Source organism: Elephantulus edwardii, unplaced genomic scaffold (genome assembly GCF_000299155.1).
Source record: "Elephantulus edwardii isolate Elephantulus edwardi_28Jun2011 unplaced genomic scaffold, EleEdw1.0 scaffold00037, whole genome shotgun sequence".
Classification (NCBI taxonomy): Eukaryota; Metazoa; Chordata; class Mammalia; order Macroscelidea; family Macroscelididae; genus Elephantulus; species Elephantulus edwardii.
Window position 1 is genome coordinate 5,882,480 of NW_006399787.1, and position 24,385 is coordinate 5,906,864.

Consider the following 24,385-nt stretch of genomic DNA (forward strand, 5'->3'; position numbering starts at 1 on the left):
GTAGGAAACTTTTTCTTTCACGTCAATGCCAGTCACCCCCAGGCAGTTCTGATTTGTGGTGACATTGTGGAGGACAGCCACAGAGCTTTCAAAATTAGATTTGTTGTAGGATTACCAGGCCTTTCTTCTGATGGGCTTCTGGGCACATTGAAACTTCCAGCTTTTCAATTACCTAACCATTTGTACCGCCCAGGGATTTTATGTGACCCAGACAAGATATATTAAAATTTATTAAGTGAATAAGAAAATAGGAAGCAAGAAAATATCCAAAGCCCTGGAGAAAACATTAGAGCCCTTGTATTACCTGCCACCTGTGATTCTTAAAAGCAATGTCCACTAAAGTGTACTTCCTTGACCACTTCCATCCATCACCTGGGGCTGTTCATGAAAAATTAAGATCCTGGGCTCCACCCCAGACCTAATGAGTCTGGGGAGGAGTTGAGGCAAGATCTGCATTTTAAACAGGTTGCCCTAGTGACTGGTGTGCTCATCAGAACTTGAGAGCTACCCCCTTAGTGGCATATAAATCAAATTTGAGCAAATCAAATGGCCTGATAAATGCACTAAGAGGAAGTGGATACTTAATGGAACCCCACAGTAAATCCTTTTGTAAAAGAAAGATCCTTTTAAAATGCAAATAACCCACCACCTGTGTTCTTAAAAGTCAAAAATGTACTTATCAGGTCTTAGAAAGCCACATATATACTTGCAGTATTTCTACTCCAATAAAATGATTACATTCTTCAACTTATAAAATCCTTAACTAGGACTATTAGGCCAGATCTGGGACCCTGAGGTAAAAAAAAAAAATACTGGTTTTGTCAGAAATGGACATGAATAAGCCTAACAAGAAAACTGAGACAGTGGGAAGAGGAATCATGTAACCACAGCAAAGAGCAAAACTAAGAAAAACAAACAGCGGCTGCTGTGCAGTGAATGTCAGCTCTACAGGACAGAGTCAGAGTCAGGGTGTTTTCAAAACTCTTAACTCTGCAGTTGATCCATCATTTAGCATCTGAGCATTTACCCACCATACCTCCAAGCCTCCCTAAAACCACAAGAAAGTCTGACTTTTCTTTTGATTCTTGAGAAGGGAATTTTAACTCTACTTTCTAGAACTTTTACATCCGTATTTTTCTTGTACAAAGCTATGGCTTGAAGAATTTAGAACTCAAAACTTAAGGATTGCCCGGTTTTGGTTCTATTGTGAAATTCTATTTCAACTCAAATACTTCAATGTGCCCAGCCAGCCACTCTCCACAACAATGAATAGAAGAGCCAGTAATCAATCTGTAAAATGACTGAAGTGCATACTACGGGCAAAGACTAAATACACATGGTGCATGTTCCCTGACTATGCAACTGTGCAACTCCCCAGCAGTTTTGAGTCTAACTGGGAAGGTGTATCTGTGCAAATGCACACACACACACACACACACACACACACACGCACATACACTGCAGCACATACAGTGCAGGATATGTTGTGTTGCTAACCAAAAGGCTGTCAGTCCACATCTACCCGTTGCTCTGTGGGAGAAAGGCAATCACTTTCTGTAAAGATTCACAGCTTTGGTAAAAAACTTTATAGAGGGTGACCATAGAGATAGAAGCTAGAAACAAAATTGACAGAATGGCAGTGGTCTGCTTATTTGTTTTGGCAAATAGTAACTAATAGTACTTTGTACATCGGTTTCCCTATCTGTAAGATATGGATAAAAATAAGGCCTACTTCCTAGTTTGTCTGAAGAAGTAAATGAATTTGTATATGTATAGTGCTTACAACTGTGGCTGTATAAGAGAATGACTAATGTAAACCCCCAACAGATATGTTCTCATATTTGTTTGGGATTTTGTTATGCTATAAAACCCCGTCAATGTGAAAGCAACACAAATACAGTGGTGGACACCTGGCAGTTGCTCAGCACATTTAAGGACTGAAATGAAGAATGAGTGTATGGATAATCACCAAGTGCCAAGTGATAAATTCAGACAGAAACACAGTTGGGGCTATGAGAAAGGCCACTGTGGGTACTCAGGAACATTTCTGGAAAGATTTTAAATTAACCTTGGATGCTAGTTCAGTATTTAGAGAAAATAGAGACTATTTCAGGGAGCATGACCATCTCTCAAGACCACAAAATGTATTTCTATAAACCGCCCAGTTCAGCATCCCAAAATTACATGCCAAGGCCACAGTTCGTATAATACATCTATATAAATAAATTCATGAATACATATAAATTGGCTCCGATAAAGAAGATGATCCTGGTGCAATTGACCAGCACGGAAGTATGGTGGCCTTGAGTCTCAAGCCAGAGGAAACAGACTGGATCTGGTGGCTGATGGCAAACTCTGAAGGTTCATGAGCAGGAGAATGACCCGAAGGAAATGATGTTGAGGAAGATTGCTTTGGCAATGGTACGAACTGGATGGATTAGAGGGGAAGGGATGGAGGCAGAAAGATCAGTCACAGGCAAAAAGCCTAAATTATTACCATGGCAGCTGAAAGAATTGGGCGGGAGAGAACTCAACAGGCTTTGACGATGAATGAGAGGCTTCAAGAATGGGCAAACGGGGATGATCAGAAATAAGAAAATGGGGTGGGAAAAGATCTGGAGTGGAAAAGATATGCGTCCTGCATTAGATGATGATTTAAAGAGACAAAAGAATCACTCAAGGAAAAAGATTCATTGTGCACTTAGAAATGTGGGGGATAAGTCCATGAGGGAGTAGGACCAAATCTAAGAGTCCCCCCTGTCTGTTAATGGAAGAGGGTCAGCACCGTCTAAGTTAATGAGTTCTCTAGGGCAGAAAAGATGAGCCTGCACTTAACCTGAGGAGGGGATGGGAGAGGAGATATGAGGATGTCCTCTTAACAACATATCCAACATTAAAATAAAGTTTCCCATTCCAAAAGGAAAAAGAACTATTTGGCTTTCCAATATAAAAATTGCAGAAGATAATGCTAGGAAAATTGCAACTGAGAAGGATATAATTAGTAAGGGAGGAAAGGGAGTCTGTGTTGTGTATGTTTGTGAGTAGGACTGATGGGGAAGGGGGCCGGATGAAGATGTGTTGCTAGGCAACCTGACAGAGGTCAAATCTATGTGTCCAGTGGTCTCTCAGTTGTGGCTGTGGTACTTAACCCTGGCTGGGTTTAGAAGATATCATTTCCTCTAGGTCTGACGTTGCAAGGTTGCAAAAAAAATCAAGGCAAGGGATGGGACAGGCATTCAGAGAGAACCACATCTTTCCAGAACAATCTCCCACTGTCTCTGCACTGGAACAGATCCGCAGATCTGACTCAAAAACCAGCACCATCAAAGTTCCCATAGGTGGAGGCAGGGAACAGGACTAGGCTTTGATGGCCCCAGGTGAGACAGAGCGTGGAGTGTCGTCAACCCTCAATGTGCATGTAACTACAGATCTTTTCTGTTTCATTTCAAAAAGTAAGAAAAGACATGAAATCTCTTTAATCTTGATGGCACACCATAACCCGTGCTACCTTAGCTGGATCCAGAGACAACTCTGGTTCTCAATAAAATGTCTGCTACTGTAACTCCTTCCTTTCCAGAGCCATATTCTGGCCTTCTTGGGCCTGCTTGTCTATGGGCACAGTTTCTTAGAATACAGGAAGGAACAAGGAGAGGAAAGTTCTCCTGAAGGTCTTGGGTGGCACAGTTGACTCTCAGATACTAATCTAAAGTTGGCCAGTGTGATCCCACCGAAGGGTACTAAAGAAAAACATAGTGTTAAGGGTTTATCATTCAACATGGCTTCCCTAGCCATTGACTGACTTTGCCACGTGGATGGACAGGAATGGGCAAAGAGGGAGTGTTAGCATATTGACAAGGGCTAATCCAAGGATGACTGAAGAAGAATCGATGCCTTTGAACTGTGGTGTTGGAGAAGAGTATTGAATATCCCATGGACTTCCAGAAGAACAAATAGATATGTCTTGGAGAAGGTGCAGCCAGAGGGCTCCTTGGAGGCAAAGCTGGTGAAACTTCATCTCATACACTTTGGGCATGTTGTAGGAGAGGAATGGTGAAGGAGAAGACGACCTTCAACCAGATGGACAGACACAGTGACTGCAGCAATGGGCCTGAGGGTCTTGGAGATTGTGAGAATGGGACAGGGTTCAGGTCTGTTGTTTATAGGGTCGCTAGGAGTCATATGAGATTCAATGGCACCTAACAACAACAGAAACACCACCATCAAATTAAGCAGAGCCAGCAGAAAAATTTGAGAATCTCACTACCAGCAAGGAAGAAGCAAGAGAATGCAGCGTGTTCTTCGGAACCAGAGACTCTTGTAGCAGCTAGAACAGGGCTTACAGGTGCACCAGCCATTGCAGCCACATCAAAGAACCAGAGATCTGACAGAGACACAGCGAACCTTGGGACTGATACTCCACAGGGAACCAGAGCCTTTGCCCAAGTTTGTTGGATGACAGGTAGAGGAGGGTGAGAGCCATAATTAGCAGGAATAAGTTTTGTCGTACTGGTCTAAAGCCATCGTGAGGCAGAAGACTGAGGTGCCCGTGAGTGCATGTTAGCATCTCTTGAGGGATTGTCTTCTGTTACTAACCTAAATTATATAGCCCTTTTTTTTTTACTTCCCTAATATGGTTGTCTGTGGTCTGTGAGCTACCAAAATAGATTTTGGACCTAGGTAAGCAGTAAGATTGGTGTTGGGATGAGTAGTAGAAAGAGTTTTAGGAGCGCGGGGGAAGATGCCTGATCCTATGAAAATGGGTTTTGTGTTGCTGATGCTGTTGAAGGGGACAGTTCCTATTTGTGCAGTTGGTAAAGGATAGATAGAGCTGTTCCCATGTGGCCTTTGCTCTTTTTCACAAAGAACAAAAATAGAAGTCTGGCAATCCGTCTCCATGATTACTGGCAAGTAAGCTCCATGGAATAGTTCTCCTAGGTAATACATAGGTTTTCAGGAGTCAGAATCTACTCAACTGTTAGCAGTTTGGGTTTTCCCACCCACCTCAGTGGATAAGACAGATACTAAAACTACCCTAACTGCTGTCATGAAATTGAGGTCAGTGTGAAACCCCACCCCCCACTGGGAGGAGAAGGTCCAGCTCCCAACTTTTTTTTCAGTTAGCAGCCAAACATTTTACTCACTAAACCACCAGGGATCTGGAGATAAGACAAAGTTGAAATTGCTTTAAGATAGCCTTCAAATCATATGTAAATTGCATGTGAAATGTGTATATGGCCTTCCAAACTATTTACTCCCATTGGGAAAATCCCCATGGAGATGTCTGCTCACAGCTCAGCGAGAAGGGAAATGGTTCTGAAAGCAAAGTCATTTATAAGCAGCTGTGACCATCATGGGTATTGTCACGGGGATGATGAATACAGAGAAGAGGGAACCATTTACTGGAAGGGACCAGCGAAGATGCAATGTGCGGGCAGCAGGTCCCAAGCTGAAGATCTCCCTCCATCATTTATGCTAACACCGGCTCCCTGCAAACCGATTGTACCCTCCCCCTCTCCCGATGTTTTTCAATCCATCCTTCCTTCCTCCATTCTGGCTGGGTAATGGAAAAAGTATTTTAAGGAAGGAAGTCACTCATAGAAGAGAGAAAGGGAGAGAAAAAAACCAAGCCAGCAAGTTGTCTCTGCCAAGACTTTTATTTCATTCAGTTTCAGGGTACTTTTATTCCAGTGGGGGGGGGAACCACCCTACATATATCATTTCTTTTTTCCGTACTGAAGTAGAGAAATTAAATGTCACTAATTGCTGCAAGTGCCAAGTGCCAATGTTTGGATTCTTATGAAGCTGTGAGGGCTTTTTTAAAGAGTAGTTACATAAAATCAGAAGGTAATGGAAACATTTGTTTTCACCTGATGTTTTTGATGTTTTCAGAGGACTGAAGGAGAAGATGAAGGTACAAGGAGTGGGGTTCAAATGGAGAGCAGGAGTTTGCAAAAGAGAGAGAGGAAAGCGAGCAATGTTCCCCTGCATAGCATTCTAAGGTTCCTGCCTGGTGCAAACGGCTTGTACTTGACTACTGACCTGAAGGTTGGTGGTTAGAACCCAGGCATGGTGCCCTGAAAGAGAGTTCTGGAAATCTGCTTCTGTAAAGATTACAACCACAAAACTCTACGGGGCAGTTCCACTATGTAATATTCATGCCATCAATGAACTTGCTTGTTTGTGTTTTCTTAGTATTTAAGGACTTAAAAGGAAATTCTGTTACCTTGGTTTAAAGGTGGAATTACTATAAGAGCTAAGATGCATTATGTTCTGAGACAAAGTATAGCTCTTCTTGCTTTACATATTTCATTTCATTAAATGTAACTGCAGGGAAGGCATCATCAGAACTTGAACTTTATATGGGAGCCAAAGTTACTAAGAGGATAAAGAGGACTCTAAGTTGAGGTGGGCAGATGAATTCCCTTGCCTGGGTGGTACCTATACCATTTAATTTGTACTGAGGAACATAATACCTGGATATGAACTCAACTTCATTGATGATCTTTGATTTAAGCAGCACTGGGAGGTCCCTTTAAGGAGCTCTAGTGGTATAGCGCTGACTATAAAGGAGGCAGTTAGACCTTTTCAGCAAGTCCATGGGAGAAAGCAGGGCAGTGTCCTCATCATTCTGACTTAGAGTCTCAAAAACCTGGTGGAGCATCACTGAGTCAGAATCAACTGAGGGCAATCCATTGAGTGGGGTTCTTGGGGGAAGCCCATATAAATGTCTGCTTCCTCCCTCTCTATCTCCAAATCTACCAAAACCGAAATTTATCTCAAGTCATTTCTTGGAGTGATTCAGTTACTCCTCCCCCTCCTTTTTTTTTTTTTAAATAAATGCAATGAGGAACATTTGTGCCTGAGATACACACAGACTTCTCAGTCGCTGACCTCAGTGTGTGCCTGAGATAGATGGTAAGAATCCACCCACTGCCAGGGAGTGTATTTCAACTCTCAGGGCCCTTGTAGGACTGAGTAGAACGGCCCACAAGGTTTCCAAGGCTGGAAAGTGTTAAGAAAGTAGAGTGCCTCACGTTTCTCCCAGGGTGCCTCTGGTGGGTTACAACTGTCAACTATTTGCATGGCAGTTCAACGCCATCATGGCTCCTTGATCATGAGCACAGTCCAGCTAAAAGTCTTCCCTCAAAGACAGGAGTATGGCCTAAGTGAGTTTGAGCCAAGGAACAAGAAAAGACACGTGCAACATGGGATGAGGCAGGTGGTCACATGGGCCTGAAGAAAGGCACAGGATTCTGGCTGGACTTGGAGAGGAGAATATTTAGATGGAAAGGAAAGAAGGCTCTGAAGAAAATGCCTAACTCCTTCTATAACTTTGCCTCAGATCAACATTTCCCTGGGGAACCCCCAGGGACGTTAGTTCCCCATTCTAGGGGTTTACTGGTGGGTATAGCAAAATGTTCAACATTTTTATCAATGGTCCAGCTGATGACATTGATGATATGCTGTCTGAATGCTTCCATGACCTAGAGCTAAGAGGAATGGTCAACTTGCTACATGTCAGAATTGGCATCTAGAAGTAGATGGAGAAGCAAGAATGAAGTTGAAGAGTGAGTGACGAATGTAAATCTGCCATTGATGAAAGGTAAATTTGGTAGCCCTGATGCACATCCTTTTCTCCCAGGATAAATAAGAAGAAATCAGTGGTCTCATCCTGTCTGACTGTGCAAAGCCTAGGATTTCATTGAGAAGATAGTGCTACTTATTAGGAAGGACATCAAACTAGGTGAGTGTCAAAACCGAATGAAAAATCAAGATAGTAAAAGGGCCTAAAGGCATGTCACATAAGGAATAGCTCAGCTCAAACAAGAGACAAATAAATGAGGGCACATGAACAGGTACTCTAAGTTGGCACATGCAAGAGAAAGAAGCAAGTGCATCCAGCCAGAGTAGAAGCAGAAGAAGGTAATTCTCACAGGAATGCTACAGAAAGAAGGCAGTGTGTCAGAGTGGGTTTTTACAAGATGAATGGCCCCACATCCCTCTCAACTCTAACACCCTATGTTTCTGTAAGATGATCTCCAAAGAGAAGAGGCAATGCATTAGATTGAACCATTCGAAATTCATGGGACTTGTGTGGTTTTAATTAAAAAAAAAAAATGAAAACACCAATTTCAAATGGTTCAGCCTAAACAACTGATAATAGTCCCCAAATCAAAGCAGTAGGCATGTTACAAAACTTGAACTCATCACCAGATGGCCATCACGACTTGAGAGTCAGGAAGAGCTGGTGTTTGTGGATGTTTCTAGCTTTTCCATAAGATGTGCACAGACAAACTAGAGAACTGTGACTGAGGATGATGGTTCCCAAAGGAACAAAAGAGAAGACAGTTTCTTCCTAACTCATCAAGGCAGCTATCACCCAGGTTTCAGGCTGTATGTGTGCCCTTCCATCGTGCCACACTGCATTCTCAACATCTACATCTTTGTAGACTGTAACGATACTACAAGCCTACTATAGTACTAGCTGGCTTCTATACCAACTTTGTTCTTCCAGCATAGTCATTGAACTGAGACTGAGAAACAAAAATATTTCTTCCAGTCATAGCCATGAATCACCAGTGCGCTTTTGTATGGCATGAGCCCAAAGCAGAGGAAAAGAAGGGATGTATCCCTTCCTTAGCCTCTTTCACTTCTTAAGAGGGGAGGAATGGTGAGTTCTCTTTGTGCATAAGTACAATGGGAGGAGAAGGAAGAAGGCAGTGATTCTTGTCACTCTAAGAGTTAAAGGATCAGCAATTAAAGCTTTTAGAGAAGACATTTCCCCAAGGAGAGGAAGTCCTTGTTCTCTAACTGTCATGAATGTCTCCAAAACAGCTCTTCATTTGTGAATGACATGAAGCTGGAAGGGACAGCTGATGTGCTGGATGAAAGAACTGTACCCAATTAGATTATGATGTGCTGGATTCAACAGAATCAAAGGACAGCCACAGACTTAAGTCAAACAAACCAGGTGCACAAGTCCAGGGGAGGTGAGAGACATCGCCAAGCAGCAGTAAACACAAAGAAAGCAAGATTTCATCTGTTTACATTAAAGTTATGGTCGGTCATTTTAAAAAGAAAAATGCCATGGCATTTATATCTACCAGATAAATGGCAGGACCAGAGTATCTGCAAGAGAAAGGAGCAGAGGGGCCATTATGATACAAATTATTTGGGCTATGACTATGATATTATATATGCTCTGGGCCCCTGTCTTTGAAAAGAAAGTAGAAGGAGGGGAAATCTAGATAAAAGAACTTAAAACTTTTGCATGAATACATGCAAAGAAACTTCAGTTGGTTTGGCTTTTAGAAAAGAAAATCCAGAAAAACAAAAGCTGTGTCTTAGAACATGGGGAGAGTAATTAGATCTATGCTGTGTGTCTCCAAGGGATGGAAGCAATACAGGTAGGTGAAATCTTAGTGATTCAGAACAAGGAAGAGCTTTCTAACATCCAGGGCTGTTTCAATAGGATAAAATGGCTAAAGGAGCCACGAGTTTCCTATCACTGCAGGGGTTCAAGCCAAGACTGGATAAACACTTGCATTTAGAGCCTTAACAACCTTTTGAGCCTCTCTCATCCTTGAAATGCTGATTCTAACAATAAAGTTATATGAGTATAGGCATCAAGGCTTCAAACTGGCTCCTTCCAGTTCAACTGCCTGCTGGCTGAGATTCTCAGCAGGGAGCACAGCAGGGATGAACTGGTTTGAAGCCCTGCATGTGATTATGACAGACAGTGGGGATGCAGGCAAAGGGAAGATACACGTTGCCATGCAGGAGTGTACTGGACACTCAGGGGCAGATGAGGGGGATGCAGGGAAAAGAGATACATAATTGACGATAAGGTATGATGATGACGGCTCTACCAGCTCATGATCTAAGCTTTATCAGAACTTCTATCACCCTGTACCCTCCATTGTTGCTTTAATGTATTAAAAAGTATTAAACCAGTTGTTGTAGAATCAGTCCTACTTAGTATGTGACCTCATAATAGAATTGTACACCACAGAGTGTTCAATGGTCAACTTCTCAGAGGTAAAGTTATCCTTGGCCTTTTATCCAAGGATCGTCTGAGTGGACTCCAGGTGCCTACTTCTTAACTAGAAGCCAAGTTTTTAATCATTTGTGCTACTCAAGAACTCTAACAAACACAGTTCTAAAAGAGTGGTTAAACTCTGTCACTCTACACACTACTTGCCTTTGAACCAGTGACTGTCATACTAAAACCGCCTGGGGAAACTCTTGCGATTCAATCAGCCTGGATTAAAGGTAGCAGCTCTCTAAGAGATTTTCATGCTTAGAACTAAGGTGCATCTGATTCAGGCCATGGTCTTTCCAATAATTTGCTATGCATCTGAGAGCTGGACAATGAATAGGGATGACAGAGAAGAATTGATGCCTTTGAACTGTGGTGCTGAAGAAGAACACTCACTGAACATCCCATGGACAGCCAAGAGAACAAACAAATACATCTTGGAGAGGGAGCAGCCAGAGTGCTCTTTCGAGACAAGAATGCCTCACATATTTTGGCATGTTGCTAGGAGAGACTATTCTTCAGAGAGAGACATGATGCTGGAAAGGGTGGAGGGTCGGCAAAGGAGAGGAAGACCCTCAACCAGGTGGATTGACACTGTGACTGCCGCAATAGGCAGGTAACATGAAGATGGCACAGGATAAGATGGAGTTCATAGGGTTGCTATGAATCATACCCGACTCAACGGCACCTAACAACAACAACCATGGTTTGCGAACCCCGACTCTAACTCCAAAACCTAAATGCCAGTCCCAGCTGCTTTTCTCACTCACTGTGGGATTTTGAGCAAGTTACTTCATTTTTCCCTGAAAAGTTGAGTAACTCTTCTCTTTTATAAAATATATTTTAGGGGTCACGTTTTAAAATTGTAATCATACACGGGAAGCACTCAATGCATAGAGTACTCAAATGCTTGTAGTCACTGTTATGTTGTTTGCTGGTCATGACTCAAAGCGACTCTATAAACAACAGATAAAAATCCTTGACCTAACATAAAACCTCCATCCTCACAATTTCCATGATGTTCAGGTCTATCCTGACGGTCACTGTGTCTAGCCCCCACTGAGGGTCTTCCTCTCTCTCTCTGACCCTCCACCTTTCTCAGCACAGTGCTTTGCTCCAAGGACGATGCCTCCTGACAACATGTTTAGAATATATGAGGTGAAATGTCTCCATCCTTGTTTCTAAGGAGCACTCTGGTTGCACTTGCTCAATTGTGACTCAGGAGATCTCAGCGATGATATCACTAACCTCTCTTACTCTCACCTTAGGGAGCTCTGGTGGTGTTTGTGGTGAAAACCCTCCGCCGCTAACATCAATGATGGTAATTCAAATGCCTCAGCTACTCAGCAGGAAAAAAGACAGCAGTCTGTTCCCGCAAAGGGTAAAGACTTACAACTTTGGAGACCCCACAGAGTATCCACTGGGAGTTGAAACAGCAGTGAAGTTTTTGGGGGCTTGTTTTTAAACTCTAACTTTGTCCTTTGAAACTGAGATATAAATTGTGACCCCAGTGACTCTACTCCTCAAAAATGGTAAAGGAGAAGATCTTAAAGGGCCCTGGGAAAAGGGAACCAAGATCCTTTGATCATCAGTGACCTGCTTCCTTGGGTTCCCTGAAGCTGGCAAAAGACTGGGAAGCAGCTCATTACTCGCTTCCCATTGACTCATCAAGAACAGAGCTGCAAGCCAAGGGGCTCTTCCCGAGCCCCAGTCAGGAAACAGGCTGGAAGCTGAGCACTATTAGCCTAGCTGAGGGCCCCCTTCCATTCCAATTACACATGGTGGTGGTGGATTACCCTGCAGCCTGCCTTGCCTCCCTTGTCGACCACAGCCGAGAGATGGAATTAACACAGGCACTGAATGAAAATTGTTCCCATTGCTTTTTGTCTTAGAGTGAGCCCTGGTGAAAAGAAGATCTTTCAGAGTGAAGTGGAGCGAAACTACCAGCTGAGTCCTCAGTCCTAAGTATTTCTCCACCAAGTGTGTGTGCTGAGCCTTTGATGCATCAGGCACTGTTCTAGGAATAGAGAACACTGTAATGGCCAAAACAAAGACCTTCTGGCATCACAGAGCTTCAATTCTGACAGCGTTAAAGTCCAGTGGCAAGAGGATATCGCCAAGACTGGAGACATTGGGATCTGCCTCCTCCTCTGTCACTTTCTAGAAAGGCGCTTAACTTCCGTGAGCCTCTGTTTTCTCATTGATAAAATGTGTCTCATAATCTATTCCATTTACTCTACAGAGGTAACTCATGGTTGCTGTGATGCTAAACACTGTGACACTGATGTGTCAAATGCAAGAATGGTTATCCATGGTGGACAGTGTTTGGTGGAGCTCCCCGATTAAAGCAAGCTTTGGAAGTAGAGGTGGCATCCACTTCTGAAATAGCTTGTCTTCAGAAACTCTATGAACTTGGAGAAACAAAAGTTATACAAATGTTCATGTCTTTCATTCATAGGATCACTGTGAATCACCTATGACTCAACGGCAATTAACAACAACAACAACATAATCTACTGTCTTCTTGAGGTGTGTTGTCAAGTCAGAAGAGACCCATAGCTGATCCTCCAGAGGGTCTTCAGAGTCAGCTAATCGCCTAAGGGCAAATTGTCCAGCGAGCAGCTGGTGGATTTGAACCGTGTACACTCCCTTATGTTGCCAGTGCAACTCCTTACCACTAGGCCACCAGAACTGGTCAATCTAATGTCTAGGGCTGTTCAAATAATGAAATGCATTCAAAATCTTAGTGTTTCAGGGTCTGGCTCTAAGTCCAATTGCAGTAAAATGAATAGCATTTTTCTTAAAATAATGAGAAGGAAAAGTAGGCAGGATTGTGGTCCCAAAGAACAGATATGAAAGAGAGCTCTAATGCAGACACTGTGAGAGCTGGGAGATGAAAGCCTGTGGCAATGGAGAATGCATTTTCCTGTTGCTGCGCCCCAGGGTATCTCAGACTGCAGAATCATAGAACCCCAGAGCAAAAGAAACCCAAGAGGTCAACTGATGCCAATCCTTCTTGTTAAAGAGCCCGAGGCCCAGAGAAGTCCCAAGGCTTGCCTAAGGGCACATAGCCCCAAGGGGAGTACAGACGCCCAGAGCAAATAGCTCAGACTTGCATTTCCACCCTGGCGCCTACCACACCTGCTTCCCACCTGGGGCAAAGGTGCCAAGGCTCAGAGCAGAGTTCCTTCATGTGTAGAGTGGAAGGTGTCTGGCACACACAGGGACTCCTTTCCAAGGGGAATGTTGGTCCCCTTCCCCTTCTCTTATTAGGAATCCTCCGTACATGGAAGTAATAGTTTGGTGGTTAGGATCTGTGTTTGAGGGATCTTGTCACTGAAAGCATAAAGACCGTGACCCAAGGGAGAGGGTGTATGATAGGGAGGAAGAGGTAGGGTGCTTAGATGCTCTGCAGCACAGGCTGGGTGCAGCCACCAGACAGTTCAAGACACTAAGACACAGGCACCTATCTTCCCAAATTTGTAGGAGCTAAGTATTTTCATCTATATAAAGGAAATGTGTTCAATGGGTTAGACGAGGTAACTTACATGAAACTGCCAGTTGTCACGGAGTCGACTTCAGCTCATGATGACCTTGTGTTTATCACAGGAGAACTTTGCTCCATAGATTTGGGCTTGTTTATTTTGTTTTCTTCCATTATTATTTCCAATTACTGACTTTTTTCAAAGTAGATTGCCAGGCATCTCTTCCTAGATACCTCTGATAGACTGGAACCTCTAACCTACTTAGTAACCAAGTGTTTAACTACTTGCCACAAATCAATAATTTATCATTTTTTACATTGCTTACTGTAGGCGAGGCATTGCTTGAAGGACTGTATATATTAGCTCATTTAGTCTGTATAATAACCCAGATTTGATACATTTTCTCTAGAATGTAACTCTTCTAGGCAATCTCAGTGGTAACTATTCAACTCTGCCTTTGTCTATGCAGCCATAAAATGCAAATAAATAGGGCTGTCTGCCAATAAAACTTTATTTACAAACACTGAAAATTGAACTTCATATAATGAACTGCAAAATGATTCTTTTCCTTTGCCCTCAGGCATTAAAGAAATAAAAAAAACAACCCATTCTTAGCTTACACATCACACAAAGCCTTCTGGATTTGGCACAGAAGCCAGTTTGCCCCTTGTGGCATAGTCCACAGGAAGTTGTGCTTACTAAACCAAAGGCCAATGACCTTCTCTGGTAGTTCAAATCCACCAGCAGATCTTCAGGAGAAACTTGGGTAATATCTCTCTCTCTCTCTTTACAATTAATGACTTATTTAAGTATCTGTTCTAAAAATAAAAAAAAACTTTATTATACACTGGTTTACTTGAAAGCTTGCATACACTGTTTTGTCAGGACAATATCTTTCCTGTGTGATTTATAGTCCCTGAAAATCCACTAGAGGGTCACCTATGAGTAGGTTCCAACTCAATAGCAATGTTGTGGTTGTTATTATTTACCATGGAGTTAGAGCACATTAAGATAGTCAATATAATGGCAGTGAATTAGCTCTATTTAATACTACACTTCACAAGGTTGTTTTATACATTAAATAGCACATTTTGGGTTTCAATGCCATTAAGTTGACTACAACTTGCAGTGACTTTATGAACAAAAGATCTGACTTTTCCCTTTCCTGGAACAGCCTAGTGGCTAATGAATTCTCATTCCTTTTTCTCTTCCCTAGCATGGGAAGATAAAGTAAAATATTACAATGAAATGCACAAGGAACTGGAGTCAGAAACTCAACAGGCCAAACTTGCTCAGCATTTCTTAAGCTCAAGGAACTGAAGAACAAATTCAAGCCACGAGTTGCTATATTTAAGGATGCTTTGGGCAGAATATTAAATGATCCAGGAATTATTAAAAGAAGGTGGAAAGAGTCACTGTGTTGAAAAGAATTGGCAAACACAGAAGAATTTAATGAAACAACATATAAGCAAGAGCCTATGGTGATGAAGAAAGAAGTTCAAGCTGCTTTGAGGGAACTGGCAAAATAAGGCCCCAGGAATTGATGGTATACCAGTTAACATATCTAACAGATGCTGCCTTAGATATGCTCACCAAGTTGTGTCAAGAAATCTGGAGAACCACTTGGCCAACTGAATGGAAGAGTTCTATATTTGTTCCAATTCCAAAAAAAGGTGACCCAACAGAGTGGGAAAATTATCGAACAATATCATTGACACCACATGCACCCAAGATTCTGCTGAAGATTATGTAAAAGTGACTGAAACAGCACATCAACAGAGAACTGCCAGAAGTACACGCTGCATTTAGAAGGGGTCGTGGTACTAGGGATATTATAGCTAATGTTAGATGGATCTTGGCTGAAAGTAGGGAGTTCCAGAGGAATGTCTGTTTTTTATTGATTATGCAAAGGCGTTTGACTGTGTGGACCATAACAAACTGTGGCTGACTCTGAGAAGAATGGGAATTCCAGAATACTTGATTGTGCTAATGCAAAACTTGTACTTGGACCAGGAGACCATTGTCGGAACAGAGCAAGGAAACACTGCATGGGTCAAAACTGGGAAGGGTGTATGCCAAGGATGTCTCCTATCTCCATACCTTTTCAATCTATATGCAGAACAATTATCCAGGAGGCTGGGCTGTGTGAGGAGAGGTGTGGCATCAGGATTGGAGGAAAATTCCTCAACAATCTGCGTTATGCAGATGACACAACCATGCTTGCTGAAACTGAGGAGGATCTGAAGTGCTTGCTGCAGAAGGTCAAGGACTGTAGCTTTCAATAAAGGATTGAGGCTCAATCTCAGGAAGACAAAGATTCTCACCACTGGACCAACTGGCAGAATCAGGATGGATGGTGAAGAGATTGAGATTGTTCACAGATTTAGTTTGCTTCTCACCAGCAGAAAATTAAAAGGCATATTGTGATGTGAAAGTCTGCTGTTAGGGACCTCTCCAAAGTATAGAAGAGCAATGGTGTCACTCTGGAGACTAAGGTGTGCCAGATACAGGCCATGGTCTTTGCAATAATTTGCTATGCATTAGAAAGCTGGACAATGACTAGGGAGCATAGAAGGAGAATTGATGCCTTTGAGCTGTGGTGCTGGAGAAGAGTATTTAATACTATGAGCTGCTAAAAAAAAATGAACAGATTCAGCTTTGAGAGTGTTAAACCAAGCTTCTCCTTGGAGGCAAGAATTCTGAAGCTTCATCTGCCATACTCTGGACACGTTGCAAGGAGGGACCATTCCTTGGAAAGGAACATCATACTTGGGAGGGTAGAGGGACAGCACAGGAGAGGAAAACCCTCTATGAGGTGGATTGATTCAGTGACTGGGGTAACCAGGGTAGGTGTGTCAGAGACAGTGCTGTTGGTATAGGACAGAACAGAGTTTAGGGCTGTTGTACACAGGGTCGCTGTGAGTTGCAGGTGACTCGAGAGCACATAACAACAACATTCTAGCATTATTAATGCAAGCTTAGAGAAGAGACATGCCCAGGAGAAGAGCTGAGCAAAAGGGCCTTAGCAGGGTAAATTGTCTCTTTCTCAGTAAAGATTTTCTATAGAAGCCAAATGGGAGCTGGCCCAGCATACTTTAAGGTGATGTATTTATCACTAACATGCACACATCTGGACAAAATGCAAAGTCTGATTCAGCAAGCCTGGGCCTGGCCTGAGAATCTGCATCTCTAGCAGGTTGCTGGTCTGGGATCCACACCCAGGTCAGCCAGGTCCTCAGCATCCCATGACTTTAGACACACGTCTCACCCATCAGATGCTGCCTCCTGAGCGCCGGACTCCAAGCTGTTTCCCTCAGGCCAAGCGGGCTACTCCCTGGAGACAGGCAGGACTCAGGACAAGCACCAGCTGCCCTCCCCATAGGCAGCCAAAGGTGACTGACACCAAAAGGGGAGGGAAAGGAGGGACAGAGATCAAAAGCCAGTCTCCAAGAAAGGCCAGCAGCTCCTTCTGGCAACAGCAGACAGGAGCCCTGCCTCCTCGTTCGCCTGCCAGGGCTCCGATGGACCGAAGCAAGAGGCCTATTTCCTCACCGGGCCTCTGAATAACTAGGGCACTTCCACAAGGTCACGGTTATTCATTTAAATTCCAGCTCTAATCAGCAGGCAAAGCCTGAGAAATTATCCCTTCTGAGGAGAGAGGCTGTCAGTGGAGGCCATCAACAGCTCCACCTGGCTGGGGGCAGGGGAAAGTAGAAGGGGTCTCTGGCCCCTTCACTGCCTCACCCTCTCTTCCTCTTCTGAAGGGTCTTCCTTCCTCTGGCAATGAGCACTGGAACCCTCCAGAATGGTAGGCTAATAAGCTACAACCTTAGACTGCGCCCCTGCATCCCACAGACGGCCCAGGGGAGACAAGGACATACCATAACAGGCCCAAATTTTAAGATTAACGCATGCTAGCATCGAGGACTCTCCTTCATAGGGTCACTATGAGTCGCCTACGACTCGACGGCACTTAACAATAACAGCAACAACAGGAGCCCCCTCAAGGGAGCCTGGTGGCAAAAGAGCTCAAACATTTGGTTGCTAACTGAAAAGTTGGCAGGTCAGGCTAATGAACCAGTCAGCAGTCGAGAGATGTGGCTGTCTGTTCCCTTAAAAGTGTAGAGCCTTGGACAGTATGCGCAGTTCTACTACACAAGGTTGTTAGAAATGGACTCAACAGCAGTGGGTCTGGAGTTAGGAGACCTTTCTTAAAGCTGGTTACACGGTTTTGAGGGCGCCCAATCCCTCTTGGTGCCTCAACTTCCCCATTTGAAGAGTAAGTGGTTGGGATCCTTGGGCCCCAATGACACCTTTTAATTCTGGCAAAACTGAAGTCAGGCTACCTGTGGTCAAGGCTCGGTCTTATCATCAGGGTGACACTGGGTACGTTACTGAACCTCTCTGAGGCTCGTTTGGATCATTTGTAACGGGGGCAATTCCTGTCCAGGTGGTTACAGGCTGAGCCACACCCCGTTTTTGCCAATGGTTGTCATTATTTTTATTGTTACCAACCCCCTTCTCTTTTGGAATGTCAGAACAACAACAACAAAATGTCTTGGAGAAGGTGCAGCCAGAGTGTTCCTTATAGGCTGAAACTTCATCGCGCAAGCTTTGAATATGTTATTAGGAGAAGTTATTCTTTAAAAATGGACATCAATGCTTGGAAAGCTTAAGAGTCAGCAAGAGAAGACCCTCTATGAGACAGATTGACACAGAGATGGCAGCCATGGACTCAAGTGTGTCAGAGATGATGAGATGATGAGGATGGCACAGGACAGGACAGGGTTCAGATCTGTTACTCACAGGGTTACTATGAATCATACTGGGCTCAGTGGCACCTAACAACAGCAACAACCTGCTCCCCAGAGCCAAGGAGAAAGAGTTCTGGGGGTTTCTGTACAGAAGCTGAGGAAAAATTGCCTCCATCTTCTCTCATGGATGACTCCTCTCTCAAGACCCCAGAGTGTCCGCTGGACCCCTGGAAAGGTGCTGCCTGCTAGCCCTCCTCTCAGACTGCCTCTCTCCGGTGAAGTTACTTTTAACCAGTCTCCTTCACATGTAAAATTCATCGATTAATCAATCATCCCTTTATAGTCTTCCAGCAGCCGCTGGGTAAATAGTTACATTAGCTCATGAAATCCCCAATTTGTCTTCCTGAGGGGGAAAGGAAAAAAAAAGCAGAGCACCACTAACGGTTTCTTGTCTCAGAGCCACACTATTCTGGCTCCAGATCACGCAGTCAGGGGCACAGAGAAACAGGACACTGCCTGTTCACCTTTGTCAGGACCTCCTCCTTTGACACACCTAGAGACACAAAAGAGAACGTTCTCAGGGGGGCGGAATTTGTAACTAGCCCAGGAAAACTCAAGGGCAAAACCAATAGTGAAGGATTTGGGGTTATAGTAGATCCCTTTTTGGTCCTGCTACTTAATAGGTGGTTGACCTGGGGCTCAGTTCTTAGTAGTGGGACTTCCCTCAACAGTTACACAAGGCTTCATGTGACACATCTCAGAGAGAAGTAAAGAGATTAAAATGAGGTACGGTGGCTACAGTTAATGTTATTGGAGGAAGGGTCATCCACAGACTTCTACACCTTTGAAGAGCAGAGCTCATGGCCTGCTATATTTCCCACCACCATCCTGTCTCACCCAGAGTCACAGCAAACCAATATGGGAGCAGTTTGAAAAGTGGGGGGAAACAGTCAGAGGCAGGCTGCTGACACGGGCTTGGACAAAAAGTGCAGGTTGGATCTCAGCCCCTCACAAGTCCTCAGCCGGAAACACACAGCGTACAATATGCATACTCTCCATGGCGATCTTTGTCACCTTTCTACATAAATCAGAGACCAAAAAGCATTAAGGCAGGAGGTAATTTTGCAAACAAACCTCATGATGCCAATGCTGACTCCCTCATCTTCTGCAGGAATTGGAAACAACAGAGAGGCTTTCCCTCACCACCTTCTGCAAATTCATAATTTCACACATTCCCTATCCCCCTTGCCCTATCTCAGTTGTCTATATAACATTTATTAACACTACTCAAGACAATCTGTGATTATTACAGTGAAAAGGGAAGACATTGAACTAATAAAAAGTGAGTGTGTCTCTCTCTCTTTCTGTGTGTATGTGTACACTCAGAGACCCAGGTAAGATTTCTAGCCAATGCGTCACAGGTATAATCACCACTCATCTATCAGATGAGACTTGTGTGTGGCTATAATGATGAACAGGTTTCACCAACATTTCCAGACTAAAACAAGTGAGGAAGAAAGTCCTGGTCATCTCTTAAAAAACTGTGACCAGTCAAAATCAGATAAAGTCTTATTCCAGCGTACATGGAGTCTATAAGAGTCAGGGGTCAACTCAACTGTAACAAACAACAGTGTGAGTGTGTGTGTGTGTGTGTGTGTGTGTGTGTGTCTAATATTAGTTCATATATTAGTCCAGGGCAGCTCTGGTGGCCTAATGGTAAGGAGCTACTTTGCCAACCCAAAGGTCAGTGGTTTGAATGCACCCGCTAGTCCACGGGAGAAAGATGGGTAATCTCCTCCTGTGAAATTTACTGCCTCTGAAAACCTACTGGAGGGTCAGCTATGAGTCAGCTCCATCTGAATGGTACATAACAAACATTAGTCCACTTTCTATCACTCTCCACTATAACAAAATAAGATGCCCACAAGTGTAGTCAATTATTATGTCTTGTTTTGTCCATTGCTTTATCCCTAGTGCTGAGAACAGTTCTTGGAATATAGTAGACTCTCTGTAAATATTTGCTAGGTGAATGGCTGAAGTAAAATGTTATTAGATAGAAGAGACATACTTAACAATGTTCCTAGGAAATAGCATGAAGTGCTTCAGACCAAAAGTCAATTATTTTCAAGAGGGGAGGCAGATGTGAAATAGAGACAAAAGAAACTCTTGTATTGTTTAAATAAAATGATATTATTCTCTTATGTTACATAGTATTTCATATAGATCAGAAGAAACCTACTCAAGCCAGGCTGATTATCTCAGATATTAAAAAACAAAAAGGATATATACTTTCAATATTTGAAAAGAGGGTTTATTAAAAAAATGTGACAATAGCTCAAAGCAAACGACCAACAGTTCATTAGGAAATACTTACAATATCTTCACTTATTGAGACTTTTTAGTCTTGGGACGCAGCATGCTCCAAAGAAGAGAGGGCCTGAGCTCTGCAGAGTGAGACGGTCCCACATACAAATCCCACTGCTACCAATGACTGGCTCTATGGCCCAGGGCAAACTTCAAGTTTGTCCAGCTTTAAATTACCTTCACATGAAAATGAAGATACCAATACTCACCTTGCATTGATATTATAAGAATTACATATCAAAAGGATTGAGGGAAAAAAACATATGTGACACTGCCCAAGAAAGATAATGCTCTCTTCCTATTTGGTAGGGCTAATTCTTCTTCACTTAAAATTCCTCATAGTTTAGAATGTTCTGCAAACTTGGCCCAGTATTATCTGACACTTATCATTAAATGGTTGAGTCAACTGATACGTGTCAATCTCCCTCAGTCATTTTGTCAATCTGTGTATATAAAATCTATTTACATGTATATGTCTGCAATGTATACATATAGATGTGCATGTTTCCTTTGTATGTATGTATATATATATATATATATATATATATGGCTTAAAATGAAGACTCAAGTATGTATTCTAAAAGGAGAAAAGCAGATTTATTTTGGTTCCTCCATTTAATCATGGACAAAAACTCATTCCTCTAATTTTTCTTTATTTTTTACAGTGAACATGTATTATTTATATAACCAGGAAGGAAAAACAACAACCCAATATTGCTTATTTCATTGTGGAGAGGGGGGAAAAAGACATTTCCTAGGACAAAGACATAATCATTCATCCACAAGATTTTTCCACACTGAGTATAGCATATCACCAGCCCTCAAATACATTAAACTGGGGATGAGGAAATTTATGGAAGACAAGGCAAAAATGCTCATTAAGTTGGAGAATAGACATCCTGAGAACGTCTTCCAAAAATATTTTCAAAAGATGCTTATTTCCCATTTCCTTGATTTCTCCAGAAACAAGTACTCAGAATGCAGTGAAAGCTGACGTCTGAGAGCCATATGCGTTTGGTTTTAAGACGGCTCCTTGAAACCTATGTGGATCCATCAATTCAAGGCATTTCTTCTCAATCTATGTGTAATATCATGAGATTGCACCCTCTTAGAATCCCCAGGCACAGGCTTCACTCAGAGCCACTCAAACCATGCACCGTTTAGCAGAGGGGAAATTCCCATGGTAGTTGTACAAACACAAAGACTCACCTGGACCTTGACTGACATCTGTGGCAGCATTTGCAAAGGGAGGGGGAAAGGAGAGGAGAGAAGAGGGGAGAAAAAGGAGAAGTGTTAGCAGCACACACACACACGCAGTGCAATATGCTCTTGCATGAGAATCAAGTTCATGCAAGACTCAAAAGTGCTGTTTCTACACACTTAGCTCTACCTTCACCCAAATCCACCCATGCAAGCCGAGAGGGGAGCCACGCTCCCTTTTCACTGTGCATGTAGAAAGAGAGCTGAGTTTCCCATCTGTCCGGAGAGACATCATTCTCGAATCAGATAGCGCTCCAAAGAGCCAAGCAGACCGGAATCCTGCAAGAATATTGGTTAAAATATCCGGGTTGATTACACACTGACACCAAAGCAAAGGGCTCCTTCCCTCCAGATACTGGAAGGAAGTCAAACAAGTTTTCTCACTAGAAAGAAAAAGAGTAATAATACACCACTCCCTTAGAAAGAAAGAGAAGTAAGAACAAAGAGTAAGTTGCAGCATTATACACTACATGGGACTGAAGGACACAAGATCACAAAACATTCATAATGCCCTCCCGGAATTCCCAGTGACCATTCTTCATCACAGACAGTGGTAAATGAGCATGAGTTTGTGTGTGAGTAGACGATTCACCCTGAAAAAAAACCAGGAATTCTGCTTTTCCTTTATTTTTTTTTCATCACTACTGACAAGAATTATCATTTGAAATAACTTTTGACAACTACAAACAAGCACCCAGGCCTGGGGAAGTTAGCGTTTTAATTAAACCAATGAATTTAAAAAACAATGCAATCTTCCCTCTTATCTTCTTCATAAATACTACAACCTCCTCCCTCTACTCTCAAATATGAAACAGAATCATAAGCTTAGCAAAGAGCATCCTACGTATTGTTAAAACTCTTACACCTGACCACTCAGTGGTCCACAGCCTGCAATAAAACAGGGAGAAGGAATGGGGTGATGAGGAAAATCATTCTGACAATCCTAGGGACCTACGTGTAACCATCTAACTACTGAGAATTATAGATATTTGTTGTTGTTAGGTACCACTGAATCATTTTTCTACTCATAATGACCCCTTGTAACAGAGTAGAACCACCCCAAAGAGTTTTCTTAGCTGTAATCACTATGTTTTCCTAGCTGTAATACTTACAGGGGGCTCTAATGACCCAGTGGGTAAGGGGTTGTGCTGCTAATTCAAATGTGAGCAGTTCAAACTCTGTGGTTGTATGGGAGAAATATGGGCTTTTTCTTCTTGTGCAATTTACAGCCTCTACAAACATGCTGGTGGGTCAGCTATGAGTTGGTTCTGAGCCTACAGCAATAACTTTGACTTTCTGAATCATTATAGAACAGATATATCAGGTCTCAAACCACCAACCTTTTGGTTAGCTGCTGGGTGCTTAATTGTTTGTACCACCAGGACTCTTTATTATAGTAATGCTCTCGTTTCATTCTTTTTTGTTCAGATGGAAGATGAAAGAGATGGAGAAATCTACCTAAGTTCATAAAGTCAGTTCAGGGGCAGAGTTTGGAGAAACCTCTAGGATCACTCAATTTGAAGTTCATTCCCTGAAACCCAGGCTTTCACAGATAAACACGTGGGATCCCCAATTCCATTTGCAGGACAAAGTGAGCACCCCTAAAGCCATAGAGAAGATAAGTGGGAACCTCTCAACTCTTCCAAGAGTAGATCCCTTTAATTTGCTGCTTTAACAAGGTAAGCAATGCTTTGTACACCAGTAATGAAAACACTTGCAATGAGATTGAGCTCCAGAGACCTCAGGGTTCCTCACAGTAAGTTGTGTGCCCCAGTACTGGCGAGAGACAGATCCATAACCACAGCTAAGCAGGGCTTCAGCCTACGCCCTGTGTTCCCTAGACTTCTAGAGAGCTCTGAGTCATCCTCAAGCCACACCTCTTTCCAGGTTTTCTGTTGAGTTAGATTTAGGGGTGGAGTGGCAGGAGGGAGGAAGGAAGAGACGAAATAGAGGAGGTGGGGAGAGAAAACACACTGCATAAATAACTAAGCAAGACCATTTGCTGTGACTGATAGATTGCCTAGAATAGTGGTCGTTAAAATACCCCTTAATTAAACAGTAGATCAAACTGTTTACATGCGGTGAAATTCTGTGGTGGAAGTGTCAACATCATTGTTCAAAGCAGCACACTCTACAGGGGCACTAAGACCCAAGGGAGAAGACAGAACTACATTGGGGACCTCAAAGGCCTTCCTTCTGGTGATAATTTGTTGCCCATTTTAGCATTGTGGTTACAAGCTGAACTTTTAGAGACAAATATGGGTTCAAATCCTGGCCTGTTCTGTGGCTTTTGGCTACTTAATGATAATTTCCTTGGCTATAAAATGTGAATAATAATAGATATTCACTCTTGTGTTATTTTTTTGAGAGGTAAATGAAACTGAATTCTTTTTTTTTTAAATTTAGGTTGTTTATTTTTCATTTCAATGAGCATCTACAGAGATTTTGGAATTCCATTCATTCATTGTTGCACCCTTCTCCCC

The 24,385-nt window shown here is 42.8% G+C and overlaps 1 protein-coding gene across 2 annotated transcripts in view; it reads right to left on the minus strand.

Moving 5' to 3' along the window:
• Positions 1-24,385, minus strand: part of NRXN3 (neurexin 3) — a 2,203,380-nt gene that overhangs the window by 2,136,572 nt on the left and 42,423 nt on the right. The window contains exon 4 of one of the 2 annotated variants that reach the window (XM_006884635.1): positions 8,226-8,245. The exons of the other annotated variant lie outside the window; for it this stretch is intronic. Within the exon in view, the coding sequence (XP_006884697.1) occupies positions 8,226-8,245 (20 nt within the window). The remainder of the gene's footprint in view (positions 1-8,225; positions 8,246-24,385) is intronic. 2 annotated transcript variants of the gene reach the window in all.